This window comes from Mirounga leonina, unplaced genomic scaffold (assembly GCF_011800145.1).
Source record: "Mirounga leonina isolate KUSES-001 unplaced genomic scaffold, KU_Mleo_1.0 Mir_201, whole genome shotgun sequence".
Taxonomy (NCBI): Eukaryota; Metazoa; Chordata; class Mammalia; order Carnivora; family Phocidae; genus Mirounga; species Mirounga leonina.
This window is the reverse complement of record NW_023270504.1, coordinates 24387052-24411969: the sequence shown is the minus strand read 5'-3', so window position 1 is coordinate 24411969 and position 24918 is coordinate 24387052. Positions and strand designations below refer to the sequence as shown.

Genomic DNA, 24918 nt, shown 5'->3' with positions numbered 1-24918 from the left:
TGGTTCTGTTCCCTGAGCTTCCTGACTTAAGTGACCACTCTGTGCCAATCCCTGTAACCCCCTGGACCATTAACTTTCCCTCAGGGAGAATATGAGCCTGTGTCATTCATTGCCAGGGACGCTCATGCCCGGCATCATAAAGTTGGTATGGGATTTAGGTGCCTTTGTTGTTCCTGCTGCCCGCCCCCAGCAATATCAAATTAGCCCTGGACCTAGGGGTCCTCTGTAGTGAAGCCATCAAGTATTTATGAAGCACCTACTGTGTACTAGTACTGTCCTAAAGTGCTATTAGGAACATAAAAGAATTATATGATAAATACAGTTTCTATCCTCAAGGAGAAAGTTGGGGCTATTACATGTATTACTATGTGCTATCTATAAAGTCGTAAGTCTTTCTAGAACAAAGTGTGCAACTAGGCAGAGTACTAAATCTAGATGGACAGCTGCCCTTCTGAGCAATCTTATTCCCTGGCCGTGGTCCTTTACCAGTGATGCAAAGTTTAATTCCCAATTTAAGAGTTGCTTAATTGTAGACAAACTAGAAACTACAGGTATAAAGAAGAAAAATCAGCCATCACGGAGAAGAAGCCATTGTTAATGTTCCAGTTTTTTTCTGTGCCTATTTTTTTTTTTTTTTTAAAGTTGGGATCAAACTATTTTATAACCTGGTATTTACACCTAATATTATAAAATGATTTTCTTCCACATTATTAAAAGCTGCAACATGCTTCTGACAATGCTGAAAATGATTTTTGGAATCCCTTTTAGAATTGCTTTCGAAGTCAATTTATGTGATGCATTTATTTTTATTACTTTTTAGATACACCTTGCTGTTGACCCATTTCAGTATTACCCAGTTTCATCAGCCACTTTTGTCAGACTTGGCTCTGGATATCATTTGAAGTTTTTAAACATACAACCTACTCTCAGAGGGCCCAGATTTGTCACTTTGGAAGAAAGTCAAAAGGTGTATCACGGGCTCTGAAGACAATTCCCTAAGGAATTCTGAAAATGCTTCCTTGGAAGAAGTCCATGGCCACCAAACATGACATTGAAAGTTACAGAGCTCATATCAATACATTTAATAGTGAACACATAGATGTGTACCAGGCACCATGCTCGTGGGCTTTTACATATACTAACTCATTTAGTCCTTAAAAACAACAAACGAAATAGGTACTAGAATTATGCCCTTTAAAAAAGGCAAGGGAATGGAAGCCCAGAGAGGTTAAGCACTTTATCCACGATCACACAGCTAGAAAGTGATAAGGGCCAGGATTCAGATCTAGGCAGCAGGATTCCAGAGCCTGTGCACTAACCACTGACTTCCATACCTTCTCCAGTTATGTTTGGTGCTTGCTTTTTCTTTTCTTTTCTATTCGTTTCTTTTCTTTTTTCTTTTCCTTTCTTCCCTTCCCTTTTCTTTCTTCTTTCTTTCTTTCTTTCTTTCTTTCTTCTTCTTTTTTTCTTCCTTCCTTCCTTCCTTCCTTCCTTCCTTCCTTCCTTCCTTCCTCTTTCCTTCAATCCTTCCTTCCTTCCTTCTTCTTTTTTTCTTTCTTTCTCTCATTACTTTATAGTTGCATATAATTTGGGGGAGCTCCTGAGGGTTTCCTAGGGCTTTTTTGACTGAGGCGAGCTCCCTGGTACCCCCAGGGATTCCATCTGGTTTCCTCTCCTTAAGTGGTGGCCATCACTAGAGTCTCCTGTGTTCCCTTTCCCTGGGACTGGCTTCCTTCTTCCTTGCTCTCTCCGAAAACACCTGCAGGGGCCTCTCTAAGTGTTTTTACTCACTATAACAAAACAGCTGGAGGTAGGGGTGGAGGGAGTAGGGAAGTAGGGTGAAGAGGGAGCATAATGCATAACCAAGTTGCAAGGGTTCATAGAAACTTCACACAATCTTTAGAGACCTGTGAGCAAGCTAAACCCATTATTGTTAAAAAGACCCTTGGGGCCAGCTGCCCCACCCCCACCCCCTTATGATTCCCTAGCTCTTTGTCCAGTTCTTTCCTTGGGAATCATCCTACTCAACCTCATCTGGGTTGGATACTGGGTCCTGCTACTCAGGTTAGGCTCAAAGTAGATCTGGACTGGCATTGCTCCTGGGCCTGGTGAGATTCTCAATCTTTGTTTTCTGTGGGGAGGGAATCCCTGTTGTAACTATCCCAGAGCTTTGTGCCCTGAGCAGCCAGTTGCCCCACAGTGGCTGGCCTGGCAGGCCATGTTTCTCACCCCTCATCCCCTGAAGCTGCCTGGGAGTGCTCCAGGGTGTGTGAGGGTTGCCCTTGCTTCACCTCCTCAGAGTGAAACCCAGCCTCCCCATCCACTGTTCTGAGCTGATGTCTAGGCCAGCCAAACTTGCCTCTGAGATTTCAATTGAGAGAGGCAGCTTGCATTTGCTTTTCCCCTTATTTTGGCTTGAGTAGGAGGCGGAGTCATAGCTCACCTAAAACCATTGGTGATGGATGTCTCCTGAGCGTACCAGGAGATCCACTTCATAAAACCCGTTCCATATGCCGTCTCTGACTCTTCACAGTGTTCCTTCCCCTCACCTCCCGACTGTCCAGGAACCCTCCCAACTGCAAATGTGGTGTTACGGAGTCATGGCTTTGCAATTTCAAATTGCTCCAGCCAGGGGGAAACTGAAGGAGGCATAGTCCCCTTCAGTGGGATGGGGGTTCATTTCTCTGAAACTCCTAAGAGTGCCAGAAAAGAGAGATCGTGTGAATTGGGACAGTCAGAGAAGGTTTTGGGGCGCAGGTAGAGTTTGAGCTTGGACCTTGAAGGATAGAAGGGATTTTGGCTGGGCAGGAGAGAGAATGAGAATTTGAGAATGGAGGGTGGGCAGCTGGTTTGGGGTGTTTGGGGTTAGGGAGTATGAGGTTGTCTCAGAAGGGCGAGGCAAGACGATGAAGACCATATTTATCTAGTCATCCCGAATTCTGATACATGTCGGATTGGCTGGGGAGCTGTAAAAACGCTTGGTGCCTAGGTTACTTTACGCCCCATACTAGTTAAATCAGAATGGAGGTGGAAGCCAGGCATCGGTGGTTTTTAAAGATCCCCAAGTGATTCCAATGTGCAGCAAAGTTTGGGAACTGTTTCCCTACTTTGTTTCTTACAAGTTTCTGAAGCTTTGCAGGAAGACCTACAGTGAATAGGGTAAGCATAGGGGCGCCTGGGTGGCTCAGTCGGTTAAGTGTCCGACTCTTGATCTCAGCTCAGGTCTTGATCTCAGGGTCGTGAGTTCAAACCCCATGTTGGGCTCCATGCTGGACGTGGAGCCTACATTAAAAAAAAAAAAAAAAAAAAAGGAAAATGAACTAAGGAGTGGGAAGGAAAGGACAATTCTTTTTTTTTTTTTTAAAGATTTTATTTATTTATTTGAGAGAGAGAATGAGATAGAGAGAGCATGAGAGGGGGGAGGGTCAGAGAGAGAGGCAGACTCCCTGCTGAGCAGGGAGCCTGACGTGGGACTCAATCCCGGGACTCCAGGATCATGACCTGAGCCGAAGGCAGTCGCTTAACCAACTGAGCCACCCAGGCGCCCAGGAAAGGACAATTCTGAAAGAAGAATAAGGTGCAGGTGGGGAATAAAGTCCGTTCATAAAATACATACTCTGAGATATTTGTGGTTGCTAGAGTGGGCCAGAATTTGGACTCTGAGCTTAAGCAAAAGGAAACCTGAGCACTTATGAAAGTCATATGATAAGAGCCAATCAGTATTTCAAGAGAAGTCCTGGGACTGAGAGCAGAAAGAAGTTTCTCCCAAAGCTCTTCAGAAAGGGGGCACCAAGCAGGACTGTGGACAGGGCTTTCAACAGTGTCCTCACAACCAACTGAAACCAGAAGTTTTGCAAGGCCATTTGATAAAACACCCCTTCATGCTGGCCATGCAGGTCATTCAAGGCCAGAATTAACTGCTTGAATCTAATGCAGCAAGAAAGGTTGAATGCACTTTTTATAAACTCTTGATTTTTGTCTGTTGCTAATTTAAAAATCCTGCCATCTCACTGGCTTCCAGGCTCATTTTAAATTAATTAACTCTGCTTGTTTGCCTGCAGATACAGGGTCTGCATTTTGTCTTTCCTGGAGCCATTTCTTATTCCTGGCAACCAACTTGTCATTTCCTTCATCAGGCTTGGGGCTCAGAAGAACAAATGCATTTGATTAAGGCACAAACGAGAAACTTTGGCTTGTCATCCTTATGTGCCTAGAGCAAGTTTACCTGCTATGGCCTGCTTTCCGAGTTGGGGGAGGGTCTCTACTCCTTCTGGAGCCTGGGCTTAGCCACAGGGGCCATCTCTGGCAGGATTACTGTTCCTGGATCTTACCCACTGACATGGAGACCTGGGAGGGACTATTTCCTGCAGATGGTCAGAAAAAGCACCTCTGTCCCCTTCGTCCCTTCTTCTCCATCCCGAGGCAGTGGAGAAATACTGAACTAGCCATCTCTGCCCTAGGGCTGGTACCCAGGGAGCCTGCCTGACCTGTTCAGCAGGATCAGCTCTCACTGGCAAGTGGCCCCAAGCGAGCTATGGGTCGGGTCAGGATGGGGACCAACTTGGCAGGGAGCCATCAGGGTGGCCTCAGGGAGCTGTGAGGTTAGCGTGCCTGTTCCAGCAGGGCGGTCTGCACACTCCTGGTTGGCCCTGGAGCTTGTGACAGTCTGCAGGAGCTGGTGGCTGGGGAGGAGGGGTGCGCAACAGGCTGTGTGTGCGGTGCCCATGCTCTGTGCTGCTTTATGTTCTGCTTTCTCAACACGTTAGTCTTAAAGTCTGTGGGTAAATTTGGGACTGAGCTGTGTGTGTGTATGGGATGCATACATGTAATCCCCCCCTTAGCCACGGGACTGCCCAGATTCTGGGCCTCACGGAGCCCTCTGTGCACACAGTGAGCAGGGGTGTGCACCCAAGTGGGGTGCAGTGACCCAGCTGCCTTTGCGGGCCCTCAGCCTGGGGACACGTGTGTGGGATCGTCACCTCCACGTGCTGTCCATGGGGCTGTGGGCTCTCCTGCTTTGCCTCCTCCTCCCGCTCCGGGTGCTGTGTGTATGTGTGCGGGGGGTGGGGGCTGGGGCTGTGCTCACGGCTGCTTGCTCTGTGGCCCTCACAGCCCGCGCGTCTGTGCCGTTCGTGTCTTCCTCCAGGGGGTTGCCGGGTGCGCGCAGCTGGAAGGGAGCTGGGGGACGCTGCACGTACGGCTCTGCTCTGCCCTGCTGGGGACGCTCAGATGCATGCCTTTGCTCCTGCTGTGCGCGCAGGCTGCCAGGGGGCTGGTGCGGGCAGGGGTGCAGGCCGGGGTGCAGGCCGGCAGAGTCCTGGCTCGGGTGTGGGATGTGGCGGCTGTCACCCGGCTGTGTGCCCACATGCTCTTCCCGGGCATGTGCTTGTGCGTCCGCATCTGCTTTGCCACCCTCAGCTCTAAGGTCCGCGTGCGAGTGCTTGCGCCTTTCTCCGTCTCACTGCCCTTCAGGCTCCACGCTCCCCGGAGCCTAGGCGTCAAAGTGAGGCTGCTGGGCCAGAGGCGTGACAGGGCCAAGGGGGAGGTGGGTATACCTCAGGGGGAGATTTGGGAGGAGCAGGACCCCCAGATGCCCAGGAGCCCTGAGCCCACAGGGAGAAGGGAACTGTCACAGAGCAGGAATGAGCTCAGTCCAGGTGGGTGAGGGAAGGGGCTGCTCCTTGCCCCTGGGACCTGTCCCCCAGCCTTGGGCGCTAGCATCTCCTTCTGGCTGCCAGGCCAGGCTTGGGGCCTGCTTCTCCTCTTACGATGCAGGAGGACAGTCTGTCCTCTTGCACCATTGAGCTTGTGCGGCTGCCTCTCTCCTTACCCCACTGGGCACCAGGCACCTCTTTCTTAGGCTGAGTGGCCCCTGGGGAAGGCACAGGCAGAATAACCTGGGTAGGCTCCAATCCTTGCCCTCTGTCTGCTGAGAATCGGGCTGCTCATGATAGCATTGGGCCGGGAGCTCTCCTCCCCTGGCCCTTGCCCCCCTTTGGACACCTCCTTCCCTCTCTCTCTGTCCCTTTGGCCTTAGCAGCTCTTCTACCCCCTTTCCTCCCTCTCTTCTGCTCTTCTCAATAGGGCGCTAGTCCTCCTCCAGCTTGCATGGGTATTCTTCCCTTCTGGGCCATCAGGAATCCTGTCTTCTCTTACTCCAGGACTCCCTCTTCCCCCGGGTACACTCCCAGCCCCCACTCCCTGCTGTGCCAAGTCCCTGCAGGTGTGCCTGGCCAGTCTCCTCACACTGCACGCTCTCCCTGCAGTGGTCCCTAGTGCGGCGACTCTCATCATTGTGGTGTGTGTGGGTTTCCTGGTGCTCATGGTCATCTTGGGCCTCGTGCGCATCCACTCCCTTCACCGCCGTGTCTCAGGGGCCAGCGGGCCTCCAGAGGCCTCCAGTGACCCCAAGGACCCTGACCTCTTCTGGGATGACTCAGCGCTCACCATTATTGTGAACCCCATGGAGGTGAGTGGCACTGGGAAGTGGGGAAGTCCACAGTCAAGATTCAGCTGGAGCATCTGCATGGCCAGGCCCTGGGCAAAAAGCTTCAGGCTGAGCTCCGTGAGTGGGAAGGAGGAAGGTCTAGAGGGTGTGGGGTAAGGGGCCCGAGGGAGCGTGGTCCCCACAGGAGAGGCTCTGGGGTGTGTGCAGACCACTGAGGTGTGTGCAGACCCCTGAGCCCCGTGCTCTCTGCCCTCTGCCTTATCCAGTCCTACCAGAATCGGCAGGCCTGTGTGGCGGGGGCTGCTGGTGGCCCGCAGGAGGACGAGGACAGCAGTGACTCAGAGGCTGCGGACTCCCCTAGCAGCAACGAGAGACGCATCATTGAGACCCCTCCACACCGCTACTAAGGCTACACCCCTCCCCGAACAGAGAATTCTGCCCTGGTGAGACAGAGACACCCCCAGAAAAGAGACAATGACATTCTGAGAGAAGAGACCAAGAGGGAGAGAGCTCTTCAGAATGAGTCATCCTTTAATCCCCAAATCCCAGTGGTCCTTACTGGGATCTGCCTCCCCCTGCGCCCCCAGCCCACCTCCCTACTGTGCCTCTGGGCTCCTGTTCCCCAGAAGACTCTGGCTGCCTTCTCTGCCCCCAAGGCAGCGGCCCCTTAGCTTGCCCAGGTCTCTGTCTCTCCCCTACCAGCCATGTGCTGCATGGGGGGTGGGGGCTTCACTAGCGGCCAGGGGTGGGATCGAAGGGAACCCTTCCCTACTCTCCTGTCCATGGAGGCCTTCCTTCCCTGGGGCTCCCTCAGCTGGGCCTTCACGGCTTCTCTTCTGTTCCCTCCTCTCTCTCTCTTTCCATTTCACTCCGGGGACCCCTGCTTCTTTACCTTGCCCATTCTCCTTCCTTTTCTGTCCTCTTTCCCCTCTTCTCCTTGCCGTAGGTCCTACAGCCCCTGCCCCATCCTGCGTGACCTGGCTGTGGCTAGGTTGTGGGGATGGCAGGAGGAGTGGCGGGGGGGGGACCCAGGTATTATATATAATGTATATTTTTTCATGTCACTGTGAGCGCAGCCCCTGTGTTCTGTGTGCAGCTCACAGCCTCGTGTGTGTGTGTGTGTGGCATCGTCATGTCCTGGGGTGAGGGTAGGGGGATGGGTGTGGTGAGGGAGGGGATGCACCCTAGGGTTTTCAAATAAAACAACCAGAAAAAGCTCTGTGAGCTGCCTCCTGCCTGCCTGATCCTGTGTGGGTGCTGCGTAGGTGGCAGCTTCTCCGGGCTCAGGGCCCGTTCAGGTTTCTGAGCAGGGCCAAAGTGAGGGCACAGGGCTGTCAAAGCACCCCCCAGGTAACCTCCAGAATGCAGGCCACTGGGATGTGATACTGTTGGACCCACTGCCTTCTTCCTTCAGCACCCCCTGGAAAAGGATAGATGAGTCCGAATGCCCCGGATGCCTGGGCTTCGGGGAAGACACTTTCAGTCCCTCCCCATCTCTTGGAGATTCTGCCTGTAGCTCCAAGGCACGAGGGCAGGGAGCCCTACTATTTGCAACAAGAGAACAGGCTCTGCTTCATGTTTCCCAGGTAGAAAGGAACGGGAACAAGATGGACTCATTTCAGAAGACGGAACTGTATTGGGAGCATCCTTCTGGTCCCCTCCCTGTCCCAGGAGATACCAGGGATCCACGTCTTAATTCCTTTCTGTCCCGTGAGGAGCTTCGAGCATCAGTGGTTCTCTGTGGTTCTCAGTACCACAGTTGGGTGGAGCTGACTGGCCCAGTCCAGGCTCCATCCAGGGCCCAGTCTGACTCCTGCCGGGTACCCTGACCTGACCCATGGCTTCGTCTACCAGCTGCGTGTTGATGCCTCCTCCTGTGTGTCTCCCTCCCACACCTCTTTCCGCGCCCCTGTGTACAGCTACACAGTGTGGTCTCCACCCAGGCGGCTGGTGCCTCGAAGCCACCCTTTGCCCGATTCCTGCTCTTTTTACTCCCTGTTGCCTATCTGTTTCCCCCTTAGTGAAGGTACCGAAGCCAGAGGCCTGGGAGTCCATCTCTATTTCTCCCTCTCCCTTCCATGTCCAAATGGTGACTAGACCCTGTCAATTTTACCCCTTAAAATCTCTCAGATGTGTCTTTCTTTCTCTTTCCCTTACTTCTGCTGCTTTCTTAGGTCATACTTCTTCAAGATAGGCCTGTTGCCTGTCTGTTGCAAGAGCCTCCCTCCTACCTGCCCCCTCCTACCTGTTCTGCTTGCCTCGGGGTGTCTTGCTCTTCTCCAGCCAAACTCTGGGTCTGAGTGACCTTTCTAAAGTGCAACTCTGGTTACGACACTCTCCTATCGAGAGCCGTCCGGCTTCCCTATCTCTGCCAAGGTCAAGACCTGACACCGTGGGAGGTCCTCTAAGGTCAGGCCCCGCTTCCCTCTCTCCCCGGCTCTGTCTGCCCGCCACCCCTGTGCACCTGGGCTCCAGTCGCACAAACCACTGGCTCTTCTCCAAGCTCACCCTGCTCTTCCTGTGCCTCCATGTCTTTGCATGTACTCTTCCCCCGTGCCTAGCACTCCCTTTGCCCTTTGTGCGCCTCGCAGTCTTCCACGTATCACTGAGTTCGAATATTGCCTCTTGCAGGAAGTCTGCGCTCTGGCGCCCCTTGATCGCGCCTCCACCACAGCACCTCCTCCTAGGCTGTGGCACGTGTCTGTCTCTACCACCCGGTCTGCTGTATCCTCAGCAGCTCGCACGGTGCCTGGCCCGCGGCAGGAGCTCCGTGAATGATGAGAGAGGTGATACGTGTGGCTCTCAGACTGAGAGAAGACTTTATTAGCAAGAGGAGAGGGGCTCTGGTAGCCTCTGGCCTGGGGGGGGGGTCAGTGCACAGAGCACCCAGCAGAGGCCCCCCCCAGCAGCCTCTCTTGTAGCTGGGTACTCCTAGATGCCAAGCTGATGGTTCCAGGTCTGTGGGAATACCAAGAGGGAGGCAGCCCTACCTGTTCAATCGTGAGTCCCTCAGAAGTTCAGGTGATGGCTCCATAGGTAGAGACTTCAGACATCTGAGAGCCTTTGCTCTCAAAGGGGTATGAAAGAGTTTTTAGTGAGTTACCTCCTCTCCTCCCTCTTGCCATCCCTTCCAGTCCTCACCCGGCTCTGGTCTCAGGGATTACAGCTTCCCACTCAGGGGATCCCACTGTTCTTGTGTTGGCCCTTGGAGCCCCTGCAGTGTGGCTGAGACTTGGGATCTTTATTCACCTCTGGCTCAAGCCCTGGCTCTAGGGAGCAGGTGACAACCTTGCTGTGAGGTTGTCTCTGCCCCCGCCCCCCCGCCCTTGACGTACATACACCTGCAGCATTCAGCATTCAGATCAAGTGGCGGCATAGAGTCTTTCTCTTACCATCTGCCCAAACCTTGCCTGACTCTTGGTCTTCCTGGATCATGTCTTGGGGACCAAATAGGGGTCTCTTCTGAAATGTGTCATTCTGCATTTGTTTCCTGGAGACTCTCTCCACAATTAGAACCACTGATCACCAATTAGGTCTTTTAGGTGTAAGCTTTCCTGTCTCTCCTCTTCACCCTCCCTCAGTGTCTGACACTCCAGATCTCAGCCCTTGGTGACCGCTATCTCCCTCTATAACAATTGGGCAGGTAGATGTGTCATGTGGGCTGAGGGTAGAAGTAGGAGCCTGGAGGCCTAGAGAAGACCATGAACTCCTTGGGCCATCACCTGCCCCAAACTGTTGCTCTTGCTTGCTGGCCCGCCCTCCCTCTCGCAATCTCTTTGTCCCTATCTCTTTGTCCTCTCTCTCTCCTCTCCACCTCCCCACTTCACACACACACACACACACACACACATGAGAAATAGGGATTGGGAGTGAGGCAGGATGCCAACTACAATCATGCAGAGAAAGGGCACCAGGCAGGAGTCCAAATGGGTTTTTATTTTTGTTGCTCAAGATCTCCTAGAAGGATGCTCTCTAACCTCCCTCACAGCAGCTGGTAAAGCCTCAGGATGCCAGGCCTTGGACAGGGTTTCCAATTTACCTCATGTTATTTAGAAACAGCAAACACATCTCCCTTGGCCTAACTCAGATCTTTCCTTCGGCATTGGGAGGCTGTTTTCCCCTTAGGTCCATTCTCTGCAGTGTAAATTGATTAGCTTGCTGAAAGGTGCATGATGAAAAACTATGTCCTTGGGAAAAGCCATGTTGTCACCACCAGTTGAAGAATAGAGTGTGTCCTTCTTCCTGTTTCCAGACCAGAGACCTGAAAACTCACCTATGCCTTCTGGGCAGGTGGATGCAGACACACGGATGGTGTGTAAGCACAGCACCCTGCCCACTTCAGGAGTCTCTGATTCCCCTCTGCACCCTTCCGGCTGATGCACCCATCAGTGACAATAAGGAAGCCTCCATTTCCCCACCTACCAACCCCCACCCCTGGGGCTTTGTTGGGGGAGGGCAAGAATGATGAATTTGCTCCGGGTCTTCTAGGAGCTATGGAAGATCTCGTGTTCCCTTCGGATTTTAATCTCTACTCCCAAAAGTGTGTCCCCTGGGTCCCCTAGACCCATGACACCTCAGGGCTCCTCTGGACTGTGTGTGGATCCATCTGGTGAGTCCCTCGGACACTGGGGTGTTTCACGGCAGCGTCTGCAAGCATGGACCAAGGATGAGTTTGTGTCTGTTATGTCCCTCTGTGGTACTGTGGGTCCTGCTTTCCTGGACTCCGCCTCCTGGGGGTCCTCTCCTCTCCCAGGGTCCTGCTGAGGGCTCACAGTGAGCTCCCTCCTGGGAGATAGAGCAGGGGGAAGGGGATAGAGGAGGAGGAGGGGGACGGGTGAGTCCCAGACGGGGTGGGGTGGGGGGGTGGTATGCTTATTTTCACAGCGTTGGTGTCACTGCCTCTCCTGCGGCACCACGCTGTCACTCCCTTAAAATACTCGCATCCTACAGGAAAAGGACAGACGAGGGTTTAAGTTTAGCTGCAGTGGGTAGGAGGAGGGGGATAGAGGCTCTGGGATGTGGTGGAGCTGGCTCTGTCAGAAAAGGAGTAGGAACCCCATGGGGCCTGGTGAGGCTTCTAACCCACAAGTATAAGGGAACCTCTGTCCCAAATATCCAGTCTCAAAGACTTCACCCAAAATTTGAAGTTCTCACTCCAACTCTACAGCCCTCTCCCACCTCCCCCATCACATGTGGTCTTTTCTCCTCAAGTGTGTGTGTGTGGGATTATGCTGCCCTTTTTCCATGGGCTGCAGTGTGGCTGGCTCTGGGGGGTTGTTAACTGGCCAAAGCAACCTTTGAAAAGACCTCTGATTTTTACTCTGGCCACTGGAAGGGGAGTAGTCTTCCTTCATTCCATAGCACTACAGAGAGGGTAGAGTACAAAAGGCAGTCAAGAGAGGGTAGTGCAACTTCCACCCAACAACTGGGCAAGGGTCCAGGGTACCAGGCCCACGGTGGCCTTGGGTGGTTCACATTAGCTTGTCTCCTGAAAGTTCAGCAGTCCCCTCACAGACCACTGGGCCAATGAACTTCTACCTCAGGACCCTACTCGTGAACTGCCATCTTGTCATTTTGAGAAAGTCCTAAAGCCCAGAGGAGCACCTCTTGCCAGGGGTGGTGGTGAGGAGGAGGGGGTGAGGTGGGCTTTGCTGTCAGGCTCCTGTGTTCAGATCCCAGCAACTTAGGGTCCAGTCTTGGTCTTTAACTTCTCTAAGCTTTAGTTCATCATATAACAAGGGGGAATTGCTTACTCAAAGAGTTGAATGAGGTTTAAATAAGGTAACTTTTTCTGTAGTAACTCAGAATCAGCATATTACATTAGCTATCATTATCATTAATTATCAGGAGATGGGCAGAGCCATCCCTAGTTCCAGTGGCAATGGGATCTTTACAAACACAAAATCTTGGCAATGGCAGGATCCCTGAAGTTCCTTTCATCCAAAGCCATCCAAAGCTTGTGGTTTTGAACACATACTTTGGAGGCAGGCACACCTGGGTTTTCTCTCACCTTGGCAGCTTACAGAAGCTTATTGTGGCTACTGGCCATAGGAGAGTGACTATTTTTATAGTTGCCAGGCTGTTTTAAATGGGCACAGGGTTATTTTTTAATAGGTGGGGGCTTCAGCAACAGGAGATGCTAGGGTCTTAGTAGTCAAGAGCTCACAGGCTTTCGGGTGCCCACACCTGCGGCTGACTTTGAGCTAGATGGGCGAAGGTGAACTGGAGCTGCAGTTAAAGCAAAAATAGAGATTAGTTCACCAAATAGATGGTCTTTTGATCTCACTTCAAAATGGGCAGAATTTTAGCTATGAAGTCTTTCCAGGTGAGGTGTTGGTGGATGGAATAACTTTTTGTTCTGTTGTGTTTCTCAGCCAGGTTTTCAGGTTGGGCCTCAAAAGTCAAAGGAGCCAAGTGCCGCTCCCAAGTGTGTTTGTGTGTGAACTTTGTGCAGGCCCAGGTGGGCTTTGCCTGGTCAGCCTCTTACCGTCATTGGGGACTGTGTTATGCAACAAGGGGATGGGGTGTGGAGAGGCCTGGAGTTACCTCCAGTCATCTCAAGGTGGCTCTGGAATTGTATCCTTTATACTCCTTTGGTTAACTATACAGTCCTTGGCCATGAATTTGAATCTTGTAGACCCATACTGCAGCTTCACCTACCAAGGGTGGCATATTTTTTTCCCAATAGAGAGATCAAAAGAAGTGGGGTTCCTTTATTATATATAGGGGATATACTGTTTTCTTGTTAAGATAAATAATTGAGGGGCGCCTGGGTGGCTCAGTTGGTTGAGCGACTGCCTTCGGCTCAGGTCATGATCCTGGAGTCCCGGGATCGAGTCCTGCATCGGGCTCCCTGCTCGGCAGGGAGTCTGCTTCTCCCTCTGACCCTCCCCTCTCTCATGTGCTCTCTCTCATTCTCTCTCTCAGATAAATAAATAAAATCTTAAAAAAAAAAGATAAATAATTGAATTTATGGCAAACCCAAAAGCTCAGGAAGGTGATTAAAAAGGTCTGTGTCTAGAGGTTTCTGGCCCTAAGAATCATGTTTGCTCAAGAAGTCGGGAAGGACTGCTTAAGAACAACAACAATCATTTCTCGGCCTTTTGGCTAAGATCAAGTGAAAAACAACAGCAACAACAGAATTCGGTTTTACTCCTGGAACAGGAGAGGTGGAAAATGGAAAGAAAAATGAAGGCTGATTAAGCCGGAGGAAGGGATAGATTTCATTGGAAGAAAAGTTTACGGTCTTTGGAAGACAGGCTAGACACATAGGAAAGAAGCATGGGGTCTCAGAGGTCAGGCCAGGCGGGTATGAATGGGAAAAGATTTATGTGAATTTGATGCCCCTTAATTAGAGGATTAGAAAAGAGGCCAAGGACAAGGCTAGAGAATTGGGTAAGACAAGCAAAATAGAGAAGGAATGGAGGACCTAAAAAGTGAAGGGAAATTTGCTGAGAGCTAGGTGGGGTGCCGTAGGGGTTCATCTATCCAAGATGGGATAAGGTAGCATGCGAAAGATGCCCTGATTTGAATTGTGAATTGTGAGCTGGTCTAATTGAAAGCCCAGCCCTGTGGTCCACATAGGAGACTCCACCAGGAGAATGTGCAGTGAGTTCACTGGGTGAGAATTATTCTGACAGCATGTAGCCCCTTCGCCCCCGGGGCTCCTGTCCTGCTCTTTAATCTGATAACTGTTTTATTGGCACTAATTTTTTGACCTAATAACCTCAGCCTTCCTGACGTAGTCAAATTGATCTTCTGAGAAGGTATAAAATTTGGTATAGAAACAGTGAAGTAAATAATAATATTTTGATGTTAAGTTTAAGGTAAGTTTAAAAATCTGTATGAATTTAAGTTAAGCTTTGCATCTTCAACTTAAAATCTGTTGATTTTAGAGGTATGACTTACTTGAAAGTTATAGTGATCAAGCTTATAGACAGTATTAGAACATTTAAGACAAATCTAACATCTGAACAAGATAAATTAAGTAATGAGATTTATAAGAGTCACTTATGTTTTTTTTTAAATTTTTTTATTCTTAAGTTAATCCCCATACATTACATCATTAGTTTTAGATGTAGTGTTCCATGATTCATTGTTTGTGCATAACACACAGTGTTCCATGCAGAATGTGCCCTCCTCAATACCCATCACCAGGCTGACCCATCCTCCCACCCCCCTCCCCTCTAGAACCCTCAGTTTGTTTTTCAGAGTTCATCGTCTCTCATGGTTTGTCTACCCCTCCGATTTCCCCCCCTTCATTCTTCCCCTACTGCTACCTTCTTCTTCTTCTTTTTTTTTTTTCTTAACATATATTGCATTATTTGTTTCAGAGGTACAGATCTGAGATTCAACAGTCTTGCACAAAGGAGTCACTTATGTTATAAGAAAGATTTTGCATGTAAGGATTTTAACCCTACCTTGTCATGCCATTAAAGTGAATGAGAAAAAAAATAAAAAATCAAATACATTAAGCATATGAATGTGGTCTAAAACAGGGAAATTTTAGTAAGTTTGTGGATGGGACTAATTGTTAAGGAAATTTGAATCTGTTCATACTGAGTTAAACACCAATCGAAGAACAAGTGAAAGTGATTAAAATGTACCATTTGGCACATTTATAAATAGAATTTCAGGATTTGTAAGTTGAATTTAAAGATTTAAGCAAAACCAGACTTTATGCTTACAATTTTAATAAATTAAATATTAAAACCCAGATAACTGGAAATAGTCTCTTCTGCACACACTAGACATTATAGTTCTTCACAACGATGCGGTATGTGGAGCTCATATCAGTTGTTGAATCAGACAGAGTGATGAGATCTAAAGAAATCTAAGATGGAGGACATGTGTCCCAGAGAGGACCAGAGATATCACCAGAGAGCTTCCGGCCAGGGCACAGCTGAGAGGTGGCTCCTCAAAGTGCAGTAGAGCCCATGATGGAACAATTGAAAATCAGAAGATTGAAAGATTGAAGATTGGAAGACTAAAGCAGCTACACCAACCTGTTGATTGACAAATCCTTTCAATGGAGTTTAATTTCATAGTCATTGGCATAGCCTGATACTGGTATGTGAGTCACATACTGTATTTGCCTTATTAAAACCCCCAAAGTTTTGAACACTGAGACACATCTGGCTCCAAGAGTTTAAGATGAGGGACTGTGGACCTGAGAAAATGTGGGTCTGGGTTGTATATGTGTTGTCCTAGATTCTGGGATATCTTGCTTGGGCTAATCAGTTTTGAATTAGAAACTCAGGCTAATACCTTCTGTTGCCTCTTCCATTTTCAACACATGATTTCCAAGGTCACTGGGCATGGACGGCTACACCAAGCTGGAAAGAGCAAGAGTCAGAGGATGGCACATGGGGGCATTTCAGGTCAGACCTGGAAGTAGTGCTTATCATTCTGCTCAGGTTGTGTGAGCTAATGTTTAGTCACTTGGCCACCTTAACAGCTGAGGAAGCTGGGAAATGTAGTTTGGCTGCGTGCCCATTCCTCCCATGGGAGGAATGAGGCTTTGTAATTAGCTGGCAGTCTCTCTATGACAGTCCGTTCTTCTGGTATTTTTGGCAAAATATCCATTTCATCCTTCTTCCCATATAGGGAATACACTCACCCCTTTCCCAAGGGACACACCCAAGTCCCAACCAGGCATTTCTGGATGATGTATAGTATTCTCTAGGTCACTCCTCAGGGTCTGGTGACTTGGCAGCTAAAAGACAAGTTATCTGAACGCGGCTATGACTGCACTGGAACTCAGTTTCTTTCTTTGCTCAGTCCTGCTTTCTTTGCTCCATCACGCATATGATCCTAGAGGCACTCCCCAATAAACCTTGTGCATGCACATTTCCACATTCAAGTCAGCTTGCAAAGAAGTCCAACCTGTGACAAAAGAGGTATGTGAAGTAGTCTCATATTTTTTTTAAAAAACTTCCTGTTTTATGATTATTTCTTCCTTGTCATTTCTTATTTTGCATATTTATATTTCCCCTCCTGCCCCTCTTGACTAGGTTTGCTAGTAGTTTATTTATTTTCTTAATTTTTCAAAGAACCATATTTTTGATATATTTGTTTTGCTATTTACTAATTTAAAAACATTAATAGACTTTATTTTTTAGAGGAGTTTTAAGTTTACAGAAAAACAGTTTCAGGTTTTACAGAAAAATGAGCAAGAAGTACAGAGTTTACGTATACCTTCTTATACCCCCCCTTCTATTATTAACATCTTGCTTTAGTGTGGTTATGTTTGGTGCAGTTGATGAATCAATACTGATATATTATTATCAACTGAAGTCCATAGTTTACATTAGAGTTCACGTTTTGTGTTGTATATTTTATGGGTTTTGACAAATGCACGTCATGTACTTGCCATTATAGTATCATACAGAATAGTTTCACTCTGTGCTCCATCTATTCATCTCTCCCTCCTTCCTGTCCCTGCTGGAAAGCACTGATCTTTTGATCTTTTTATTGTCTCCATAGTTTTGTCTTCTCCAGAATATTACATAGTTGGAATCATAGAGTATGTAGACTTTTCAGTTGACTTCTTTCACTTAAGGTTCTTCCATTTCTTTTTAATGGCTTGATAGCTCTTTTTTTTTTTTTTTGAGAGAGAGAGAGAGTGAGAGCATGCACACAAGCTGGGGGGAGGGGCAGACGGAGAGGGAGAGAGAGAATCCCAAGCAGGCTCCACGCTCAGCACAGAGCCCAATGTGGGGCTCCATCTCACAACCCTGAGATCATGACCTGAGCCAAAATCAAGAGTCAGATGCTTAACTGACTGAGCCACCCAGGCGCCCCTCATTTCTTTCTCTTTTTAAGTTTTAGCACATGTCTTCTTGTGACTGAATAATATTCCATTTTATGAATGCATCACAGTTTATCCATTCACTGACTGAAGGAATCTTGGTTGCTTCCAAGTGTGGGAAATTATGCAGAAAGCCACTATAAACATTCAAGTACAGGGTTTTGTGTGGACAAAAATTTTCAATTCATTTGGTTAAATACTAAGGATCACCACTACTGCTGGATTGTATGGTAAGAGTATGTTTAGTTTTGTAAGGAACTTTCAAACTCTCTTCCAAATGGCTCTACTGTTTTGCATTGCCACCAGCAACAAATGAGAGTTCCTGTTGCTCCACATCCTTGTCAGCATTTGGTGTTGTCAGAGTTTTGGATTTTGGCTATTCCAGTAGGTGTGTAGTGGTATCTCATTGTTATTTTATTTTGCATTTCCCTAAGGACATAAGATGTTGAACATCTTTCATATACTTATTTGCCATCTGTACATCTTTGGTAACATGTCTGTTCAGATCTTTTGCCCATTTTTAAATTGGGGCTGTTTATCTTCTTATTGAGTTTTAAGAGCTCTTGGTAAGGGTGCCTGGGTGGCTCAGTTGGTTAAGCGACTGCCTTTGGCTCAGGTCATGATCCTGGAGTCCGGGGATCGAGTCCCACATTGGACTCCCTGCTAAGTGGGAAATCTGCTTCTCCCTCTGACCCTACCCCCTCTTGTGCACTCTTTCTCACTCTCTGTCTCTCTCTCAAATAAGTAAATAAAATCTTTAAAAAAAAAGAAAGAAAAAAAAGAGCTCTTGGTAAAATTTTGCTACCACTTTTTTTCTTTTTTTTAAATTAGGTACGTGTTTTGCAAAATTTTTCTCCTAGCCTGTGGCTTGTCTTCTAATTTTCTTGAAGTAATACTTTTTAGAATCAATAAATGCAGAAGAGATCTCAGTGGAAGTCACGTTGGGAAGATGGGTGGGATAGAATGCTCCTAAGGGCAGGAGTGTTTGCGTGTGGTGGTGGAAGATGGGTAGGTAAGGTTAAGCCCTGGGAGGGGATTTAAAGGTAATGTAAGTATCATGGTAAATGCCTAGTACCAGTGTCAATAATAAGGAATCAAGGAATTAGCATAAGGATTTGAGCTCAATACATACTTGCTGGCTTAGTGAATTAACTCTCTGGCTTTTATACAGGACATTTGATAAGACTCACTACATGATAGTCACAGATTTTAGAGATGGAAGCCTTTTGGAGATGTAGTGAATCCTATCCCTGCCCCGGCTGTAAATGAGAAAATGAGGTGTCAGGCCAAAGTTACTGCAATTCATAGATGGTGAATATAACTAACTAGTGGGAGACTGGTGATTCAAATCCCAAGTTTCATGCCTTTACCTAATGCTTATTCCAAAATACAAACAGTGATATAACATTGCTTCAACAATCAAACATATTTTTGAAAACTCAAGCATATTATATTTATCCATATTTTTGCTTATTGTATTATTTCTTTTTGCATGATGTTGCACTTTTAAAAAAAAATTTATTGTTTCTCTTCTGCTCAAAGAACTTCCTTTAGCCATTCATTTAGGGTAAGTCTGCTGGTGACGAATTCTCTTCGTTTTCCTCCATTCATTCCTGAAGGATATTTTCACTGGGTATGGTACAGAATAATGTCCCCCAAAAGATATCCATGTCATCATCCACAGAACCTGTGATTATTTTAGGAAAAATGGGTTGTAGATGAATTAAGATTGCTAGCCAGCTGAATTTAAGATTATCTGAGTGAGCCCAATATAATCACAAAGGTCCTTATGAGGACCTTTACAAAAGGGAGGCAGAAGTGAGAGAAACAGAGGAATGGCAGGGTGACAAGAACTTGGCCCAACCTTGCTGGCTGAAGATTGGGGAAGGAGGCCATGAGCCAAAGAACGTGAGTAGCCTCTAAAATCTGGAAAGACAAGGAAACAGATTTTTCCCTAGAGCCTCCAGAAGGAATATAGCTCTGCTGACCCCTCAGTTTTAGCCTGACTAGACCAATTTCAGACTTCTGACCTCCAAGATTGTAAAATAACAAATCTGTGTTGTTTTAAGTCACCAAATGTGTGATGACTTGTTATAGCACCAGTAGAAAACTAGAGTTAATATATCCCAGTAATACAGGATTTTGGGTCGATAGCTCTTCTCTTTGAACACTTGAAAAACATTGTGCTGCTTCTTTCTGGCCTTCTTGGTTTCTGATGAGAAGTCTGCTATTATTTGTTGCTTTTTCCCGTATGGGGAGGTTTCATTTTTCTCTGGCTGCTCTCAAGATTTTTAATTTGTCATTAGTTTTCAGAAGTCTAATTATGATGCATCTTAGTGTATATTCCTTTGGGTTAATTCTGTTTGGGGTTTGCTCAGCTTCTTGAATCTGTAAGATTATATCTCCTGCCAAATTTGGGAAAATTTTGGCTATTATTTCTTTAAGTTCTTTTTCAGCCCTTCCCTTCTTTCCTCTCCTTCTGGGACATTGATGACACAAAGATCTTTCGTTATAGTTCTACAGATCCTTGAGGCTCTGTTCTTTCTTTCTTTCTTCTTCTTTTTTTTTAGTGTACTTTTTCTCTGTTGTTCAGATTGGGTAATTTCTACTGTCCTATCTTCCAGTTCACTGATATCCCCCGCCCCACCCCTGCCCCACCCCACCTTCCTATCCAGTCTCATGTTGAGCTCATCCACTGAGCCTTTTTTTTGGTTGTTGTATTTTTCAGTTCTAAAATTTCCATTTGGTTCTTTGTGATAGCTTTTATTTCTTTGCTGAGGCTCTCTATATTTCATTTGTTTCAAGTGTGTTTGCAATTGCTTGTTGAAGCATACTTATAATGGCTGCCTGAAAATAATTCCAATATTTCTATCTTGGTGTTGGCATCTATTGGTTGACATTTTTTTTAAAAGATTTATTTATTTATTTTAGAGAGAGAGAGCATGAGAGCGAGAGGGAGGGAGACCCTTAAGCAGACTCCACGCTGAGCACAGAGCCCAACTCGGGCTCACCACCCCGATATCATGACCTGAGTTGAAACCAAGAGTCAGATGCTCAACTGACTGCACCACCCAGGTACCCTAGATGACATTTTTCATTCACTTTGAGATCTTCTTGATTCTTGGTATAATAAGTGATTTTGTATTGGAATCAGGACATTTTTGCTTTATGTTATGGAACCTGATCTTATTGATGCCTTCTCTTTTAACTGACTTTTTTTGGATGCCACTCCTGCAGAGAAAGAAAGTATACCATATTACTGCCATGTGGAAGTAGAAGCCCAGGTTTTCCATTTGGCCTCCACTGACATGTGAGAGGCTGAGGCCTCTCTTAACTGATGGGTTGGTAGGGGTATTAATTCCAACTCCCTACGTGGTGTCCACTGACACTGCAGGGGATGGAGGAGAGCCTCATTACTGGCCTGTGGAAATGGGCTCCCTACCTGGCCTTCTTTGATACCACCCCATGGTAGGTATTGGGGTATCTTGTAGGTATCTTGATATAGCCTCATGAGGGTGGAGGTCTGGACTTCACCTCTTGGCCTCTGCTGGTGTGAGTGTGAGTAGAGCCACAGTTTTTTATTTAGTGTTTTGCTGGAGCAGAGTGGTTGTCTAGAAGATTCTGTCTTTGCAGGCTAACCCTTTCCTGGTCTTCTGGCTAGAGAGAGCAGGGCTTTTATTGGAGCTTTTTTTTTTGTCTGTGCATGTTGGTGTTAATAGGTTGCTGACCTTTCTAGCACCCAGTCTGGGATATAAGAGGCAAAAAGAAAACCCATAAAACTCACTACCATGTTGTTTCTTCGGTATTGAGGTCCCTAGCTAGTCTGCTTTTTCCACCTTTTGGAATCTCATGTTTATTTTACATACAATGTCCAGGATTTTTAGTTGTACTTAGCAGGAGGAATAGGGAAAAGTATGTCTATTCCATTTTTCCGAGAGCAGAAGTCTTCCTGAGAACAAACACATTGCTTATCTATGTAAGCTATGGATATTTGGTGAAAAATCCCGAAGGAGCAAAACTCATTTGGGGAAAGACTCCCAAGTCAAAAACTTGACTTCTTTTCTTTTTCCTTCCATTCTTTGAGGGAGAGAGGATAAAAAGTTTCCCAATTAGATTTTGGCAAAGGTGACATATTCTGAAACTTCTCTGGATTTCTAAAGGTGGTAAAATTGGGGTAGAGGGAATATGTACTAGAGTCCTTATTACTGTCTGGGGGAATTCCCTGCTGTGTGTCCAAGAAATGGGATTAGGTACTTTGCACCTAAAGCTAGGTTGGTAGTGCTGGATACACCTAGGTATATCTAGATCTCACTATTCTTTTTTTTTTTAATCAAATTCAATTAACTAACATATAATGTACTATTGGTTTCAGATGTAGAGTTCAGTGATTCATCAGTCTTTTATCATATCCAGTGCTCATTACATCGCATGCCCTCCTTAATGTCCATCACCCAGTTACCCCATCCTCCCTCAGTTTGTTTCCTATGATTAAGAGTCTCTTATGGTTTATTTCCCTCTCTGATTTCATCTTGTCTTATTTCTCCCTCTCTTCCCCTATGATCCTCTGTTTTGTTTCTTAATTCCACATATGAGTGAGTGGATCTCACTATTCTGAACACTTAAAGCAAACTGAGATTTTTGTCCAGGTATATTTAGATAGGCCCAGCTTTGGGATTTGCTGTGTCTCACTGCACATAGAACTTTCTTCCTCTGCCGAGTTATCTCTGCCAGTGATAGTACTGAGGCTGAAAGAAGGATAGGTAAATCATAACCAGTAAGCTCTGCCAAATGTACAGGTATAAAGACTGTACCTTCATTTGCAATCTCCAGAGCATGGACAGTTCCATAACACTACATCTTATATCATTAAAAAACTAAAGAATCAAACCAGATGAGGTGGTTCCCCATTTCCAACTCCTCCCCCCCACCTCACCAAAAACGATAGAAGCCAACACTTCTACAATAATTTGTTTGCTCCGGTGAAGTTGTAAAGAAATTAGTTGCATCTAAATGAGACAATAAAAACTAGGTAAAATTGAAACCTGTGAGTCAGGTATCATATTAGTTGAAGGAAATGGCCTTAGGGACTATGTTACAGCAGACAGAACTCATCTCTAAAATTGGGCTGAGAGTGTTTGCTTGTTATTCATACAGCACTATCTTGGGACTGTGTAGCTCCTAAGTCTTGTGCCTTGGTCTCAAATCTCTTTTAAGGACTTTTACTATGGTCCCAAATTTAGCCTAGTAATCTTGACCCACCTGAGCCAGTAAATTTACTTTCCAGAGGTATAAGTAAGTGACTTTATGAATTAAAATATTTGATGTTTAAGAGAATCCGATGTATTAGCCTTCAATTTGGGAAGTAAAATTTTAAGACTTGAAATTTTAAGAGGATTAAGGGAATCGGATAAATATTTACAAGTTTGATTTATTAGATGTACAGTGTTGAATAAATTTAGAAAGGTTTTGCCTGATAGGGTTGTTGGCCCTGTCAGGCATTGAAAATGCTTAAAATGTATGTATATTAAATGCCACACAGTTAAAAATATTTAAGGAAATGTAAATTTTTATTTTTAAAAAGGGGAAGTCTAGCATAATGTTTAAGAGCATGGCCTCTGGAACCAGATTATGTAGGTCAAGGGTCAGCAAACTATGGCCTGCTGCCTGTTTCTGTACAGTCTGTAAGCTAAGGCATTTTTAAATGGTCAAAAAAGATCAAAATAATTCTTTTGTGATGTGTGAAAATTACATAAAATTCAAATTTCAGTGTCCATAAAAAATGTTATTGGAACCATGCTTGTTCGTTTGTGTATTATCTTTGGCTGCTTTCATGCTACAAGAGCTGAGCTGAGTGGTTGTGACAGAGATTGTGTGACCTGAAAAGATAATATTTACTGTTTGGCTCTTCACAGATAAAGCTGGATGACCCTGGCATAGGTTCCAATCACAGCTTCGCTACTTATTAGTATGAGCTTGGGCTAGTTATTTAACCTCTCTGTGCCTCAGTTTTCTCTTCTGCAAAATGCGCAGAATTATTGTTGCTATTATGAAGTTATTGTGAGGGACACCTGGGTGGCTCAGTTGGTTAAGAGTCGGCCTTCGGCTCAGTCATGATCCTGGGGTCCTGGGATCCATTCCTGTATCGGGCTCCTTGCTCAGTGGGGAGCCTGCTTCTCCCTCTGCCTCTGTCTGCCGCTCTGCCTACTTGTGCTCTCTCTCTCTCGCTCGCTGACAAATAAATAAAATCTCTATGAAGTTATTATGAGGATGAAATAAATTGATATTTGAAAAATGCTTAGAACAATGCCTGGCATACAGTAAATATAGTCTATATCTAAAAATTGGAGAACTTTAACCTGTTAAACTTGAGTTAATCATTAGTTAAAAGAATAAGAATTTGGGGCACCTGGGTGGTTCAGTCAGTTAAGCGTCTGCCTTCGGCTCAGGTCATGATCTTAGGGTCCTGGGATCGAGTCCCACATCAGGCTCCCTGCTCAGAGGGGAGTCTGCCTCTCCCTCTCCCTCTCCCTCTGCCCTTCTCTCTGCTTATGCTCTCTCTCTCTGTCTCTCTCTCTCAAATAAATAAATAAATCTTAAAAAAAAGAATAAGAATTAAACATTAAAGTATGAAATGAAATTTTCATTTTATAAAACTTACTACTTTTATGAATAGAATAAAAATTTAAAGTTGAACCTAGTATTTTAAATCTAGAACGTCAGAAACACCCAAATGGCTTTATAAGTCCTTTCTTAGCCCCCGAGTCCCTCTTGGACTTGTAAGCCAGGTCCTGGGCAGAATTCTATGGCCTGGGAGACAAAGCTCTCTGGGACTTATAAATAGGGCTTCTTTGAGACTGGGAGGCAGTGTTTCATAACGGGTAGGTATTTGGAGTTATGTCTGGATTGAATTTTGATTTCCTAGCTGTGTGATTTTGGGTAAGTCTCATCTGCAAAGTGGGGTTGGCAATATCTATTTCATAGGGGGTATTATGAAGACTAAAAGCACTACAGCCCATAAAGTGTTTAGTGCAATGCCTGGGTTTTAGTAAGCATCAAATAAGCATCAGTTATGATCATTACCATCATCTCCTAGGAGGCGGGCACACACTGAGTTATTGATAATCAGTTACTAAACTCCTAGCACAGCAGGTGGCTATGTGTGTGGTATGGTTTGAGTGGTACTGGGAAGTCCCTTCTGGTTGCCTTGATTTTCTAAAATTCTACCATATCATATGCTTTCAGTTAAACATTCCCCTCGCCAGGGATCCTTTACACTTTACAGAGTGTCCCTTCCTCCTCGGCATGGTTTAGTTTATTAGGTATACCAGTTATTTTCTTTACAGTGGCAACCTGAGAACAGTGAACATGCAAGGACTGGGATTTGTGTTCTCCAGGGAAAAGGGGTGGGGGACAGGGGTTCTGAAAGATGGTGAAAAGGTAAGGAAAAGGAGAAATTCTGCACAATCTCCAGGTTTGCCCTGCCATTCTGTTCCCCTGAGGTGTCAGAGCAGCTTCTTTACTTTCCCAGGGAAGAGTTTACAGAGCCAAGCCTCTGTGGTCCCCTGGGGCCTACACCCTTGCAATCTGCCGGACAACCAGGAAACAAGCCTGGCCCAGGGCGCCACCTGCTGTCTATCTGTCTCCTCTCCTGCACCCTGGG

The 24918-nt window shown here is 46.4% G+C and overlaps 2 protein-coding genes across 4 annotated transcripts in view; both read left to right on the top strand.

Annotated features, from left to right (window-relative positions):
* The window catches only part of CLSTN3 (calsyntenin 3), a 45150-nt gene that overhangs the window by 18464 nt on the left and 1768 nt on the right, over positions 1 to 24918 (top strand). The window contains exons 17-18 of one of the 2 annotated variants that reach the window (XM_035028310.1): positions 6267 to 6469; positions 6715 to 6891. In XM_035028310.1, the coding sequence (XP_034884201.1) occupies positions 6267 to 6469; positions 6715 to 6855 (344 nt within the window). In that variant the 3' untranslated portion in view covers positions 6856 to 6891. Of the gene's footprint in view, positions 1 to 6266; positions 6470 to 6714; positions 7662 to 24918 lie in introns of those variants that run through there. The other variant, XM_035028309.1, reaches the window with a different exon arrangement.
* PEX5 (peroxisomal biogenesis factor 5) overlaps positions 6872 to 24918 on the top strand; it is a 36284-nt gene continuing 18237 nt past the window's right edge. Inside the window, exon 1 of one of the 2 annotated variants that reach the window (XM_035028313.1) lies at positions 6872 to 6891. The gene's annotated coding sequence lies outside the window, so the exon portion shown is untranslated. Of the gene's footprint in view, positions 6892 to 16242; positions 16348 to 24918 lie in introns of those variants that run through there. The other variant, XM_035028312.1, reaches the window with a different exon arrangement.